The sequence below is a fragment of the Pseudonaja textilis genome, chromosome 10 (assembly GCF_049901715.1).
Source record: "Pseudonaja textilis isolate UNSWEBS1 chromosome 10, rPseTex1.2, whole genome shotgun sequence".
NCBI lineage: Eukaryota > Metazoa > Chordata > Lepidosauria > Squamata > Elapidae > Pseudonaja > Pseudonaja textilis.
Window position 1 is genome coordinate 1,182,366 of NC_141999.1, and position 15,355 is coordinate 1,197,720.

Below are 15,355 nucleotides of genomic sequence, written 5' to 3' on the forward strand. Positions count from 1 at the left end.
ATCCCCCACCTCACCTCCAACTTTCTCCTCTGTAACAAGCAATGTTGGTGCTTCTCCTTGCTATGGTGAGAGGCCAGCATGTCCTTTTTGCTCCGCCACCAAACCAGGATACAAGGAACTGAAAGGCAGAACAAGCCAAGCAGCTCCATCAAGGGTCACACTGCAAAACCCGGGCGCTTCCACAGCAACAAAGGCAGAGGTCTGTTTACGTGAAGCTCCGCCACCCCCTGACCTGTGAGCACCAGGCCCTTTGGCTGTAGGGCCCGGGATGACCAGCAGGAGGCGCCCTCCCTTTCAGGAGCAGCAGATCCCTTGGGAATGCTTTAAACCGGAGCGCATGGCATGTGGCGGATATATGTGGCTAGGTATACAGGTAGTCCTCTACTTACGACCACAATTTGGACCAGAAGCTCCACTGTTAAGCGAGGCAGCTATTAAGTGTGTCATGCTCAATTAAGCGACTGCAGTCAAGTGATTCAATGGGCAGATCTGGCTTCTCCCATGGATTCTGCTTGTGGGGAACCAGCTGGGAAGGTCGCAGGGGACAGTCACAGGACCTGAGGATGCCGCAACCGTCATAAATACGTGCAGTTGCCTGGCACCCAAATTTTCATCACATGACTGTGGGGATGTTGCAATGGTTATAAGCGTGAAGACAGTCGTAAGATACTTTTTTCAGTGAACTTCAGTCACTATATGAATGGATGTAAGTTGACTACCTGTAGACCAGGGGTCTCCAACCTTGGTCACTTTAAGACTTGTGGACTTCAACTCCCAGAATTCTCCAGCCAGCATAGCTGATTGGCTGAGGATAGCTGGCTGAGGAATTCTGGGAGTTGAAGTCCAGAAGTCTTAAAGTGACCAGGGTTGGAGACCCCTGCTATAGACAGACACACCCACACACATCAATGAGGGTGAGCACCGAAAGTTCCACCACTTTTACATATGCTGCAGTCCACACAAAAGGCCCTGAAACAAACAGGTGGGGCTGCCATTCTGACTTTTCTGATACTATTTTGCAGTCCCCACACCCCCAGCCCTGGTTCTTCAACATGATTCTCAGCTGTGACCCCTGGCAACCTTTCCTTCCTTCCTTCCTTCCTTGCCTGAAAGCCGGGAGCTGGGCTGAGGACCTGCCACCTACAGGAATTCTGAATATTCACAAGCCCCCTCCCTCCCGCTTCCCACCCCCCCATTATTTCCAATAAGAGCCGTGGGATTGTCAGCGGCATTTGTCCCCCTGCGAGGGCCGCTACAGGCCCCACTGAGAATCTACTCCAGAGTTACAGGTACCTTCATTTTCAAAGTGCTCCATGAAAATAATAACAATTGCTAACTCCCTCTGATCAACCACGATTCTTTTTTAATGGGATACATCCAGAAGCTCAGCTACATTCCTGGAATCAATTTGTTGGAACTGTAAAATTATTCAGCACCCAGCCGGATTGTTTCCGTTCTGAGTCCATGGAACCTCTGGATTCACTGAATTTCATTTTTTCCTCTTCTTTACTTTTAAAGGCGAGGCAAGGATACAGGTTGGCCGTCTGGAAAAGCAGGTCTGAAGCTATCTAACCCAATCAGTGGTTTCCGTGTGATGCATCTCTTTTCTTTTGCTATCATCATCAGTCAAATGTTCAAAATGTCTGGATTTTCAAGATAATCTTGTTTTCCTACTTATTTTTAAGGAATAATCAGAATTTCAGCTCTGTTTCTATCTGCCAGCCATGGAACAGGAGAGAGAATTTCAGTGGGAAATTGACACGAAACCACCACACCTGTGCAAAGCCTTTAGCGGCCTCATACCTGGGAAGAAGACTGGGGCTGGGGACCTGTGGGAAGAGTGCTTAAGGACTGGGTGTGGGGATACATACCCAGCATTGCCTCACCAGCAGCTCACGGCTACAAAACAGCCCAAGCAGAAGTAATAAGCCACACAAACCAGGCTCGCAGCTCGCCAAGACAAGAGATTCTAGCAGAGATCCAGCTCTTAGGAAGTGCTGAGGCCGAAGCCACCTTCCAAGGGAGGGTCTCAAAAGAAGGTGGACTCTCTAAACCAGTGTTTGTTTGTTTCTCAGTTCCCCGGCCTGCTCTGAGCTGCCCAATCTTTCCAAGGAACAGGCCGGGATTAGAGTTTGCTTCTCTTTAAATCCAGCACCAAATATCAGACAGATGGCAATACCGGCCATGACCCCAATCAAATGCAAGCCCCCCCCCCCACACACACACCCAAAATGAGCAAGAACTATTTACTGCAAGGGGCTTTTTTGCCCTGTGTGCACCCCTTACCCCTAATCTTCTGTTCCTTCCGTTGTTCTTTGTCAGACACGACTTTGGGCTAGAATTGATGGTGTGGCTGTGTGGCAAGAACTCAGCGGGCACTTTTTATGCCTACAAAAACTGCTTGGATTCCCTGGCAACCAAGCGGGAGATTAAGAATCACACACTGAAAGGGGTCGAGCACCATCTGCTTACCCCGCAGGGCCACCCACCATCCAGCGCCCACCCGCATAAACCACAAGGCAGGGGTTGTACATACACAGCACGTGAAGTTCTGTGGTTTGTATTAACAAATATATTACAAAGCTACAACCTGTTTTGTAACATGTTTAGCCTTCAACCTTGATGTACAAGCAATAGCGGCATCAATATCCAGGTTACCACAATACGGTAACCTCAAACCAAAGAAACCACATTGTGACTTAATGTGGTGTGTGACCTATGAGCAGTAGGAGGCCCAGCCTTGAGCAACTGGCACAGCTACACTGCTCGCAGCTCTGGGTGACTCTCAGAAGCCTTGTGCTGCACAGAAAGGAAGGGCACGAATGGAAAGAGAGCTCTCCCTCATCCTCGTCCCGAGAATAAGACCCCCATGCTTCTGGACTGATGCTCAGGCGTCTCCATGGCTCCACATTGCTCCACAACCAAAGCCAATGCCTGTGCAAACCCAACCACAAGCAGCCAGGCCTCTCTCGTCTCATGGAAAAGCTTAGGTTTACAGGCTTTAAGCCGTACTGGCTACAACGATAGGCTTGAGGCCCAAAGCCAGCGGTATTTCCAAAGCCACAGAAGTTCCCAAATTAAGAAAGGTCTTAGCATGCCATCTGAAGCTCCTTCCCCTATTCCGTATCAAGCAGAAGGTAAATTATGCCTAAGGTTGAAAACTGCAAAAGCACCCCAAAAACCCCCCAAAGCAAAAAAAAAACTAGTTTCCCTTCCAAAGAATGTTATTTACATGGTCCCAACTCTTTCTCCCAATGGAACCCTCTCCCCCGTCCTCCTCTTCCCAGCTGCCATGCTAAAAGTCAACGCAACTCCCAGAATCGTCGTCCCTTACTGCTTCGGCCTCACTGCTTTGGGGTTTGGGCTACCCATTAAATCTGCCCCCGGAGGAGGAGATCAAAGGCGTCATTAAAGAGCAGCCCTGGAGACACACCCTCCCTCCCTCCCTCCCTCCCTCCCAGAGCAAGCCACACCCAAAATGTCCAAGTACCGTGTTTCTCATAAAATAAGGCCAGGTCTTATATTGTTTTGATCCCCGAAAAAATGGCTAGGCCATCTTTTCGGGGGGTGACTTAATTCCCCCCCTTGCATCCTTATCAAGAATGCCCCGCGGGCAGCCTCGCCACCAACCGCTCCTAACGGGTGATCATGGCGAAGCGCAGAGAGCTCCCTATTCCCACCAAACACCTTTGCTGCAGACCCAAGACCTTTGGCACCCGCCGCTGTTGCTTTCCCTTCTGCCCATGCCGCCGCCACGTTTGGAGCTGCCGCTTCCGTGTTTGGAGCTGCCACCGTGTTTGGAGTGGCGGCGGCGCTCCAAATGGCAGTGGTGCTCCAAACAGCGGCAGTGCTCCAAACACGGAAGCAGCAGCTCCAAACGTGGCGGCAGCTCCAAATGCGGACATGGCAACTCCAAACAGCGGTGGGGTTCCAAACACGGAAGCCGCAGCTCCAAATGCAGAGGCAGCAGCTCCAAACGGCAGCGGTGCTCCAAACGTGGAAGTGGCAGTTCCAAACGTGGCGGCGGCATGGGCAGAAGGGAAATCAATAGTGGTGGGCGCTGAAGGTCTTGGGTCAGCCGCAAAGGTGCTTGGCAGGAGTAGGGAGCTCTCCGCGCTCTGCCATGATCGCCCATTAGGAGCAACTGGTGGCGAGGAATTGCTGCCTGCAGGGCACTCCTAACGGCAAGTCCCCCTGCCCTTCCCCCCATTTCGCATGTTTTAAAATATGCCTAAATTTGGGGGGAGGGGCTTAAGTTCATTTTATGCCTAGAAAACATGCTGGGTCTTCCTATTGGGGGAGGTCGTATTGTTGGAGAAACACGGTAGAAATGCAGGCAGCCCCACAGAAAGGAACAGACCCAAGTCTACAAGGAGGGATGTCTTTGGAGAAGAGACCCCGAGTCTTGTCCATCCAGTCTGGCTTTTGGGCTCCCTGGAAAGGCTCCATCTGGGGGGTTTCAAGCAAAGGCTGGACACCCATTTACCTGGGATGATCTGGGAATTCCTGCCTACAGCATGGATGGACTAGAGGAACTTTAAGATGCCTTCCAGATTCTAAGGAGGCACAACAGGCAACTCTGAAAGCAGAGTTAAAGGGAGAGGATCCAGCTCTCGGTCCGTACAAAGGCAGGAAAAGAGTCCAGATTCTGCTCCACATTCTTAAGTGGTGCTGCTGCACCTTTGAAGCTTGGACTTCAAAGACCAGCCTCAACATCTCTTGAGGGCACAAGGTGTCGAAGGGGGCTTCACAGCCCTTAGCCCTCTTCCAAGACAAAGGCAAAGAGCCCCTTTGAAGCCCTTCTCCTCTGCCTTCTTCAGCAGGGACTTCTCTGGCAACTTTCTCTCCACCTCCAGGAAGCTTCACAGCCTTGGTTTTTGCAATCTCAAATCCAATGGGGAGGGGGGTTGCGAGTATCCTTAACAATCCCTCCCCGAAACCCAAGCCAGAATTCCTTCCTCCCAGACGAAGGTCATTCAACTGGAAAGGCAACTAGAACCCAGCAAGGAGAGGCAGGGCGGGTCCCAGCGAGGAGGAGAGGCTGGAATGGCCGTTTCCTCCACCGTATGTCAAAAATATCCTCCAACAATGTCCTCCAATCCCTATTTTAGACAAAAGTGGGTCACAGGAACTTGGCTGCTTCCAACAAGAGGTTCCTGGGCAACCAGCCCTCCTCCTCACAATACTCATTGAGCTAAAGCAACATTCTCACCGCAAATAGTGGGGAAACCGTTCAGTGTGGTGATCTTGCAGAGAGAGACAGAGAGCAATAAAAACTATTTTACCCAATTGTTCTGATTAGTCCAAAAAAGTCCCACTTTACAATTAGTGCAACAAGGAACCCCTTACATTTCCCCACCTTTTCCTTTCCTGGTCGCCAGTGACTGAATTCTCACATTCCACTAAAAACATGGTCTCCTGCACAGGTACTGCAGTGGTCTGGTTCATATGGCTTGATAGATCAAAATCACAAGAGCTGGATTCACACAGCAAGCTCAGCCAAAACAAACCATGAACTAGAATTAGGAGCTTCCAGGAGGAATGACCCAGGTCTAGTTTTCTGCTCTCCTTCCTGTCCTGGCTGTTGTGATTGCTGCTTGTATGAACCCGAGTCACAAGGAAATTCTCGGAGGCCGAGCATCCCGCAGGTGGGAGACCAGCCAGTGTAACAGGCTGAACCACAGACTCCCTTTGGGTGGGGAATCCCGGCTGCAGCCGGTGGGCTTTCACTATCTTGCTGCTCACTTGCTCTTTCTCAAGAGACCACCTGCCAAACTGGGCCAGGACAAGGCATGTCCAGCATGACTGAGAACCTGCAGGCCATAAGCATCCGGGACACTGTTTCTCAGCTAAAAGAACAAGCCCAGTTCACCACCTGCCCAGGAGCCAGGACTTTCAAGGCCCCCGCTGGGCTCGGAGACAGGAGGAAGGGTCTCTTCCTGCTTCAGCAGCCCCACCAGTCTGGAAAGGCCAAAGAGGCTCTGCCTCCCCAGGAAAGCAGGAGGAGAATAGGCCGCCTTCAGCCAAAGCGAAGCCAAGCTCCCAAGTGTTCAGCACACACCAACCTTGTGCTTCCATGACAGTCACAGGTGTGCGCTTCCCTTTGCGGGTAAATGCAGAAGGCAAAAGCGGGGAGCTGAGCAAATTCTGGATACTTTTCTTGGGACCCGGCCCGGCTGCCCAGCACCCCTGGAGCTCGTCCCTCTCCCCTCAAATGAGGCTAGGAGACCCTCTTCCACAATGCTGCATTGGACCCCTTTCTGCTGCAAAGGGCCACCAGCCCAGGCCACGTGACCACTGCAGCCGTCGTCACCAAAGCGAGCTTCTGAGGCAGCACAGATGAGACACAGAGACATTTGCCATCCATTTCCACGGGGGGGGGGGTCAGTGGCTCAGTCCTTCGGGTGGACAAAGAGGACCTCGGCGGCTTTTGTGCAACAACCCACCTGAACAGCTTAGGTGGCTTTTGGGCTAACCCTACAAAAGGACTGCCTGGCCCTGTAAGCTGGTTCAGGAGGGAGAACAGTCCTCCATCTGGTCCTTCACTCTGAGAACCTTCCCTTTGGCAGCTCATCCGTCTGTCAAACGGGGCGCTACTTAAACCATCCGGATTGGCTTTTATCTGATTTCGGACAGGCTCAACTGATGCAATGGAGAACATGGCTGCAACGGACTTTCCTTCTATCAGCAGAAAGCTGGACAAAACTTCACAGTTCTCCAGAAACTCTGCCTGACTAGCTCTCCCCACCCCCCCCCAACACACACACAGTAGCAGCACCTGCATGCACACATTCCCCCTGGAAGAGGCTCAAGAGAGATGCTGCACCTCCTCCAGGTGCCGGTGCTGCTTGATCTTTGGAGCACTGCTACTGGGGGCAGGAAACGGTGGTCTATGACCTCCTGGAGAGGCGCATGGGGGGGGGGGGCACAGCAGCAGATCTTCCCCCTTGAAAAAGATTCTTCCAGTACCTTCCCTGGTGCCCTTTGGGGGCCAAGTGTTTTCCCCAAGGGAGTTAGGCCGAAAGCGCCCTAAGTACTTGATGTGTCAATCAGAGCATCAGCTGGGATCAGCAAAGCCTTCTCTTTCCTTTCCCTGCCTTCATAACGGATGCCCGGAAAGCCAGCCATAGAAACGCTCCAAAGGGTTAGTTGGGGGTCAAGCCAGGTCAAGGAGAGAGGGAGCCGTGCAATTAAAAAACCCTCTGCAGGGACGTTGGGTGGCATTCCGAGGAGGGGACCAGCCCTCCACCCAACAGAGCAGAAACGTCTCTTGGCTGCTATACCTGCTGAAGCTTGTCTCTTGGTTGACAAAATGCCTAAGCATTGTAAAAAATGCCGCTGGCTCAGATGCACCGGGAGGCTCCTTCCGCCTTGGCTGCTTCCATGAAAGCTGCGAAGGGGAGAAAGGCAGGCAGAGCAGCGGAGGCCCAAATGCAGGGCCCGTCCAAGAAAGGCTGGCCTGGCTTTCAGGACCTGCGAGTAGCTAATGAAAACCAATCCATGCAATGCAGCTGACAAGGGACTCAGCCCAGCAGAGAATAAACTTGTTTACAAGGTCTGCCAGGCAAAGCCAAGTGAAGGCTGAAGCTGTAACTCTTATTAGGACGATTTGTTAAATTTATTGGCCATGGGGCTACTCTAAGCAGCTTACCATTATTTTTTATTCTCCCACCTCCCTGTTTTCATCTCTTAGTATGATTCTATTCCACCTTTGCTCTAGAATATCCTGTAAAGTGAAGAGAAGTGTACTTGGTTAAGTTACCACAAAAACAGGTTTGCTTATAAAATGTTCCTACGCTGCCAGTAATAAATAGAAGTTTGTTCTGTCTGGAATACGTCTGCCATCCACTTCCTTCTCTAACCTCTAAGTCACAGGCAAGTCTCAGTCAAACACAAAAGCATTGGCAAAATTGTTTTGCCTAACTTGGCCTGAAGTGAGAGGCGGGTAGCCTCTCTAAAATCCATCATGCAGCTGCTTGGTCCCATATGTGCGAGGGGTGCTAGTCATCCACTATAGCACCCCGATACAAATAGAGTGAACTTGAGGTCTGTTCCCAGATTCTGGTATTTAAAAGTACACCAATACTAACCATGGAATGGGGAGGGGGAGGCACCTATCCTCCAGATGGGCTAGGCTACAGACCTCAAGGCCAGGGCCAATGCCGAGACTGACGGAAGATGTGGCCCCACATAGCTACGGCCCCAGAAGTTAGAGGATTTCTTAGGCCTGGAACCCAGAGATACTGGTTGATAATAAAAAGAAAAATATAAACTATGGTGTTAGAAAACAAATGTGCAACCCTCTATGTTTGTAAGTATTCTTTAAAACTCATAGTGCTTTACGGCAGACGAAGCCAGACTTTTGCTCCCAGGACCACAAAAACTAGGATTGGGTGGCAGAGTTGCGGGAGAAAACCCTGTCAGGGCAATCGGAGAGGCAGCTCCCGCTCCTCCCTCCCTGCATGCCAGAAAGGCAGCCTGGCTCAGCCCATCCCACTTCACACGTTTTTCCACCTCAGGAGGAAGATGGAAGAGTAGATGCCCCTGGACAAAATCGAAGAAATAAATAAAACATCCCCTTGGGAGGGCAGTCATTGTCGGGAGAGGCTTCCATTCCAGGCCTGCCCTTGGAGAGGGCCAGGGGGGGGGGGACCCCTTCCACGGGACAAACCCAGCCTCCCGGCCAAGCAAACTCCATCCCAGAGGCGCCTCAAGAGCACCAGAAGCTGCAGAGACGCAGCCAAGAAGCCTGCTTGCCACCCTGAGTGAAGTTGCAAGTTAGTAACGTTTGGTAACCAAGGCCAGAAAGCGTTTTCTTTCTCATCCAATGTTGCGGCAGCCACTTCCAGTTTGGGCAGCTGGCGGAGCTGGGGGCGGGGGCGGCTTGCACCGGAGTTTGCTCTTGAAAGCGCCTTGGAAGGAAGCCGCAGGAGCGCCTGGAACAGGCAGAACGCCAAGGCTGGGAGCCGGCTCGCTTTCACGCGGCCCAGAAAGCACCGGACTCCCCAGCCCGGCCGTCCCTACCAAAGAACTCCGCTGCGTTTCTCATGTTCGGATGGCGCGGTCCGAGCCCCGGATCTAGGCGGCTTCCCGGCCCTTCCGCACATCCCACTCATTGGAGCTGGCAATGCGGCTCCGCCGTTACCCCCGCACCGTCTCTACCGGCGCCTCCGGCCACCCGGCCAAAACCGGCGCCGCGGCCAACTCCCCCCGGGTCCCAGGGCGACTCCGGCGCCTGGACTGCAGCGCCCAACGCCGCTCGCGCCCAACGTCGCCGCCCACCCAAGACCCGCTCGGAGCGGGAGGGGGGGCAGCGGGGCAAGGCAGAGCCGGGAGTCCCCGAGGCGGCTTCCCTCGGCCGGGCAAAACGGCTCACGCAGCGCCAGGCGAGTCCCAGCCCCCGCCGCCCCGGGCCCCACTGCGGCGCTTCCCCCGGCCCGGCCCGTCGCGGAAAAGGGGGCGGGCGGCGGAGCGAGTCGGGGTCAGACGGGCAGCCGCAGCTCCCTCCGCCCGCCGGCCTCGGAACAAAGGAGGGCCGCCGCCGAGAGCCCCTGCCCGGCCTCCCCCCGGCAGGGAGCAGCGGCGGCCCAGAGCCCGAGGCCAAGGATGCCGGGACCGTCCCGCCAAGCGGCTGCCCGCGATCCGGCGGAAGCGGCCGGGCAGCGCTGTGCGGACCGTCCCGGCCGTCGGAGCGAGGCTTCGGTCCGAGAGGAACGGCGGCTGGGCTCCTCCCGTTGCTCCCGCTGCCCGCAGCCATGACAGCCCGGCCGGCCGGCCTGAGAAGGCGGGGCAGCCCCGCTGGCTCCCCGGCCGCCGCCGCCGCCGCCGCCCGCCCGGCCACGCGGGAGATCGCGCCGCCGCCGCCGCCCGCCTCACCTTTGTAGCGCTCCAGCACGTCCTCGTAGGCCTGCACGAACTCCTTCTCCTGGCTGCGGTTGAGCGGCAGCTGGCCCGGCACGTAGCCGGCCATGGCGCTTCCCGGACGGACGGGCCGGCCCGCGGCCGATGCCCAGCCCGGAGCCCGCGGACGGAGCTTCCCGGAAGACGGGCAGAGGAAACGGCCCGGCGCTCGGGTCAGCCACTGGAGCCCAACGCGGCGTCGGCGCTTCCCCGCCGGCTCCACGACCGGCTGTGTGGCTCCACCCGCCGCTGTCAGGAAGGCCCCGGCCGGCCCCGCTTGGCTGCTCGCCTCGCCCGGCCCGCCCCCCGACCCGCCAAGCGGCGGGGACGCCCGGCGGCCGGCTGGGGAACTGCGGGGCAGACTGCGCCCAGCCCCGCGAGGCCGGCGGCGGCGGCGGCGGCAGAGGAGGAGCGGAGGTGTCGCGGTGGAGAGCCAGGCAGAGCGCGGCGGGCGGCAGGCAGAGGCCGGGCCGAAGGCGGAGGAAGCGCGGCTGCTGCTGCACCGGGGAGGCCCGCATTCCGCCCGAAGAAGCGGCGAGCGGGGGGAGAGCGGGGCGGGAGGGCGCATGTTAGCCGCAGGCGCTTCGTTCGCAGGCCGGGAGGCGAGCAGCGAAGGGAAGGAGGGCTTTGCCTCAGGAGGTCACAACGCCGCTTCATTCAGGTGGGGACGAGACGCCTCGGCTCGAGCCTTTGCTTTACAACAGCCGCCCCAACTTGGCCACTTTAAGGCTTGTGGACTTCAGCAAAGCTGGCTGGAGAATTCTGGGAGTTGACGTGCACAAGTCTTCAAGTGGCCAAGTTTGGAGACCTGGTTTACAACTGCAGTTGGCAGGCTTCACATGTGACACCTTCAATCAAATCAAGCACTTTATGACGAAAAACCGTGTATAACCCCCCATTTCCCCCCACACACACACAGGTTAGGAGCCCCCTCCATAGACCAAGAACCACCCAGTGGGTTAAGCTGTTGCCCCCTCTCCTGCCTCCCTTCCCAGTTGCCAAACCGCTCACCCATCCTCCCATGCAAGCCCTCCCCCTGCCTTTCTCCCAGATGTCCCCCGTTCAGCCTCCTGGCAATGGGGACACCAGCCTTTGATCTTGCCTGGCCTTCATCTGCCTGGATCCCAAATGGAGAAGCAAAGTGGAGTTGCCAGCCAAGAGTGCCCGCCTGTTTGAGGGGCAACTGTGCTGGCAAAAGGATTGCAGGCATCAAGCATTAATAGCGTGGCTCAGTTTATTCTTGGCTTAAGAAAGATAATTGATGAACTCAGGCTACAAACCAGGGTTCAAGCATTGCTCGGTATAATATGTAGGCATTCATTCTTATCCTCCACATTCCATCCACCTAATGACTCTTCCCACCAAAATCGGCACTCCAAGAATCCAAACATCCACAGTTTGCTATACAGTAATGATCAAAAGTGGAAAGTAAAGTGGTGCATAGAAAGGGGGTCATTTCATTTCACCACAAGTGTGAAATTTGTGCCCAGATGGTGATGGACCTTCTTAGCAAGAATATGCAGAAAAAAAAGAGGCTGCAAAAGTGGAAAGGAGTTTGGGCGGCATCTGGTGGAGAAAATTGAGCATTGCAAGGATTATTTTTTTTAATTTTAAAAAGAAAAGCACTCTAAAGTTTGAGAAATGGGTGTGTATTGCAAAAATAGAAGAATTGGGGTCAAAGAAATGGAGAGCAGTCTGTTTCAGATGAAAATAGTTGGGAATTAAAACACAGTTTAACAAGTAAAGCATGCCTGTTCAGCCCAGCGTTTCCATCCATAAAGGAAAAATATCTGTTTGAATAAAGGAGAATATTTGTAGCTCAAGGTTGACATGAGGGGTCCTGGTTGGTTGTTTTCTTGCATGTGTTTCATTACCCAAACTAGGTAACATCTAACACTGATGTTATCTGAGTAATGAAACATCTGCAAAAAATAACCAAACTGGGAGAGTACCAAGGACTCTCAAGGATCTGCCCCTTTTCTCCAGCTGTGGCCTGAAACATGCTTAGCCAGTCATAATCCTAGCAACTACTGACAACACTAAGAAAACCCTCATTAAGATTTTTTTTAAAGCTTGGTTTAATTTTTGTGCGATCTCCTGAAAAGGGCTTATACAGTAACCCAGTTAAGAATTTGTTCAAGCCTTTGGCCCTAGTTGAAAAACAATCTTTAACTCTTTCATGGAGGAATTATATTGTGGAATATAAAACCCATGAAGGTGATCCAGTTAGTTACCCTGGGGGCATTTCAGCCCCAAATAGGCCCACCTTGATGAAAGCTCCACCCGCCCCTCCCCCACCCTTCCCCAAGGGGGCATAAATGCCCACACAGAGATGACAAAGCTACCGTGGAATCAAGGTGACTGGCATGGAGACGAAGTCCTAGAGCAGATCCACAGAAACTAGGGTAGGAAAGGGTGGGGGCAGCCTACTCAGTTTCGGAAGGGCAACTAATGAAAAAAATGGGAAATGTGGGAGGGAAGAACTGGGACCTTAGAAATGAACCTGTAGAAAGTTAGCACCCACCCCTCTCCTGGAAGGAGGAAATAGTTTAGGAAATATTTAGAAAGGCAGGATAAAATATTTCCCCTAAAAGAGAAATAATTTTTTTTTTAAAGGAAACAGAAACCCAGCTCCCAGCAGATATTTGGGTGCCCATTAAGAAAGACTGGGCCAGCCTATCTACAAGACAAAAGACCTTCAGCTCCAGGATGAGGGGATAAAGACATGACCCCCCCCGGGACATAATAGGATTAGCCCTCTACCATCTAGCAGCAGGGCTCAACTGCATTTCAAAATTTCCTAAGGACATTGGGCATCAGCCCAAGGTTCAACCAAACTTGATTCAGACAAACATGGCCCCATGGGAGTCTGACTATAGCCAATAGAATACATTTCTTGCACAGGAACAGGAAGCTCAAGGGCAAGGCCCAAGAGGAAGTATAAATAACCCCCCCCTCTCTTAACTCCATGTGGTCACTACACCAGGACCATGTGCTGGATGGTTCTGCTCCATTAAGCCATCTTTCTCCCCACATGGAACTGAACCAGATGGATGGCTCTTCCAACAAGCCCTTCACAGAAGCCCAGCCCTTCGGTGTCGTGGGCTGCCCAGACCAAGGAGGGGCCCTCTGGGGAGGGGGCCCAGTTCACTCCTGCTGCTGCTCCTCTTTCATCACAGACCCATCAGAGTCTGGCGTTTCCTTCCAGGCTTTGCAATAGCCACACATTCTGAGAGTGACACAGATTGGGAGGGGGAGGGGGGAGGAGGGGGAAAGCCCAGGTGATTTTCAGAGGGGCTACACTGTCAGCCAAAGCATTGGATTTGCAGGTTATATGTCCCTCACACCAAATATGGAGATTTGACCCACAAGCGATCAGTCTTCCTGCTCTGGATTGACGGGCAAAATCTGGTTACCCAACTCTGGCTGGCTTGGCATGATGCAGTGAACCCCAAGCTGACTCCTTGGTTTGGATTCACATCACTAGACTTGGCTTGGCCATTGCTTGGAGAGGCATCTTGGCCTCATCGGCCTTGAGCCCCAAAGCATCTCGAGGCAGCTCCACTGTTTCCCAGGACCGGTGGGCAGTCTGCACCTACCAAGGGCTGCCAGCGTTTCTCAGGTTTGTATGAATGACTTGCAATTAAAATCTCAGCTCAGCAATGACATTGTCATTTCAATCTTCTGCCCAGCTGAGATTTTCAGAAACGCTTGAATGTTGTTCTATGGGGGTTGGTCCCTCTCCAAGTGTCTTGTGCATTCTGCTTGGGAGGGGGGCAGGCAGCATGGAGAGAAAGCACATGCGCGCGCACACACATTCACCCACACTGCCTGTTACCACACCAACTAGCAGAATGATTACTCAGCCATCCGTGTTACCCTGGCAACCTGGACAGCAGCTTCTTTTCTCACAATCTCTCTCTGTCAAGCTGGCTCTTTCCGTTTTTTATGGCGCCCTCCAATAGCCCATTACCCATGCAGGAGGAAGGATGGAGTCGCCTGGCACAAAGAAGCCCCAGACCCTCTGGCGCTCCTCCTCGAGGGAAAGGCCAGAGTGTTTATGTCCCTGTGGGCCCCGGGAATAACAGGCCCACACTAGGATAAGAGGGGGCTTTTACGGGGTCCTGGCACAGGGGCAGCTCCTTCCATGCCTCTACACCTAATGGGGTCTTCATGGAAGGACAATAGGGTGGGGCTTGAGTTATGATGTCACTAGAGTCATTTTGTCATTTTCATGGTCAGAAACAGATGGCTGCAGATGAGTTAATGGCCAAACGAGCTCTCTTCCTCCCAGCTGGCATTCAACCAATCAACCAACGGAACAGAAGTCACCCTCGGAAGTTGTGGGAGCGCCATCGCTTGAGAGTTTCAAGAAGAGACTGGACTGCCATTTGTCAGAAATGGTGTAGGGTCTCCCACTTGGGCAGGGGATTGGACTAAGTGGCCTACAAGGTCCCATCCAACTCTGATTATCTGTTATCTGGTATGGCGAAGTTGCACACTATAATGTAGAATTTATTTATTGAATACCTCTCTTTTTAATTAAGCTGCAAAAAAAGCCCTTGTAATGAATAAACAATGGCTAAAACAATCTAAGACAATCATTGTCTTCAAGTGTCCTGAGAAAGGATAAAATCATTTGGAGTTGTTAAAAAAGAAGAAGAAATGGCAGGTTGGAAATTGATCCTGGTTAGACACAAAGAAGAAGAATTTCCTGATTACAGGAGCTAATTCAACAGCATCTCAGGAGGTGATGGACTCTCCTTTGATGGGGGTGTTGAAGGGAAGGCTGGGGGCTCATCTTGGGGCCAAGGGCTTCTCCTAGACTGGTGTTCCTCAACTTTTGTGGGGCTGGCTGAGGAATCTTGGGAGGTGGTCCACGCAGCTGAAAGTTGGTAATGCTGAGAAACATGGATGGCCATCAAGACCCCTTCAGTTCTTGCCTCTTAGGATTCTATAATAACAAACCAATTCTTAGCACTGCGTCTGAACTCGGCATGGATTTAAAATAAAATTGGGCAGGTTCACAGATAATACAGTCCCTTAAACAATGGGATGAATCATATAATTTGGGTTCACACAACTGAATCAAAATCAAACGGAGCATAATACAAATAATCCCTGCCTTACAACTGGTTGCTTAGCAACCGTTCGAAGTTATGACTGACTTGAAAATGGTGACTTAAGACCCACAAACTGGATTCAAATTTCCGCGGGACAGACACCCCCCAATGATCACATGACCAAACTTCAGGCACTCGGAAGCATGGCTGCATTAGTTCTGCTGAAAATTGGCACTGATTTCTAGTTTTCAGCAAAACTACATGCACAGCATTTTAGTATTTAGTATTTATTTGATTTGTCAATCGCTTACAAGATACAGGTATAAGAATAAACATAGTTTTGAATATATGAGATAGATACTGATAAGAAAAATAAAAAGAAACAATAGGAC

General features: G+C 52.7%; 1 protein-coding gene across 1 annotated transcript in view; it reads right to left on the reverse strand.

Moving 5' to 3' along the window:
• LOC113437698 (microtubule actin crosslinking factor 1) overlaps positions 1–10,210 on the reverse strand; it is a 282,960-nt gene extending 272,750 nt beyond the window's left edge. The window contains 1 exon segment of the mRNA XM_087939498.1: positions 9,877–10,210. Coding sequence (XP_087795624.1) covers positions 9,877–9,970 — 94 coding nt within the window. The 5' untranslated portion in view covers positions 9,971–10,210.
• Between the last annotated feature and the right edge of the window lie 5,145 nt (positions 10,211–15,355).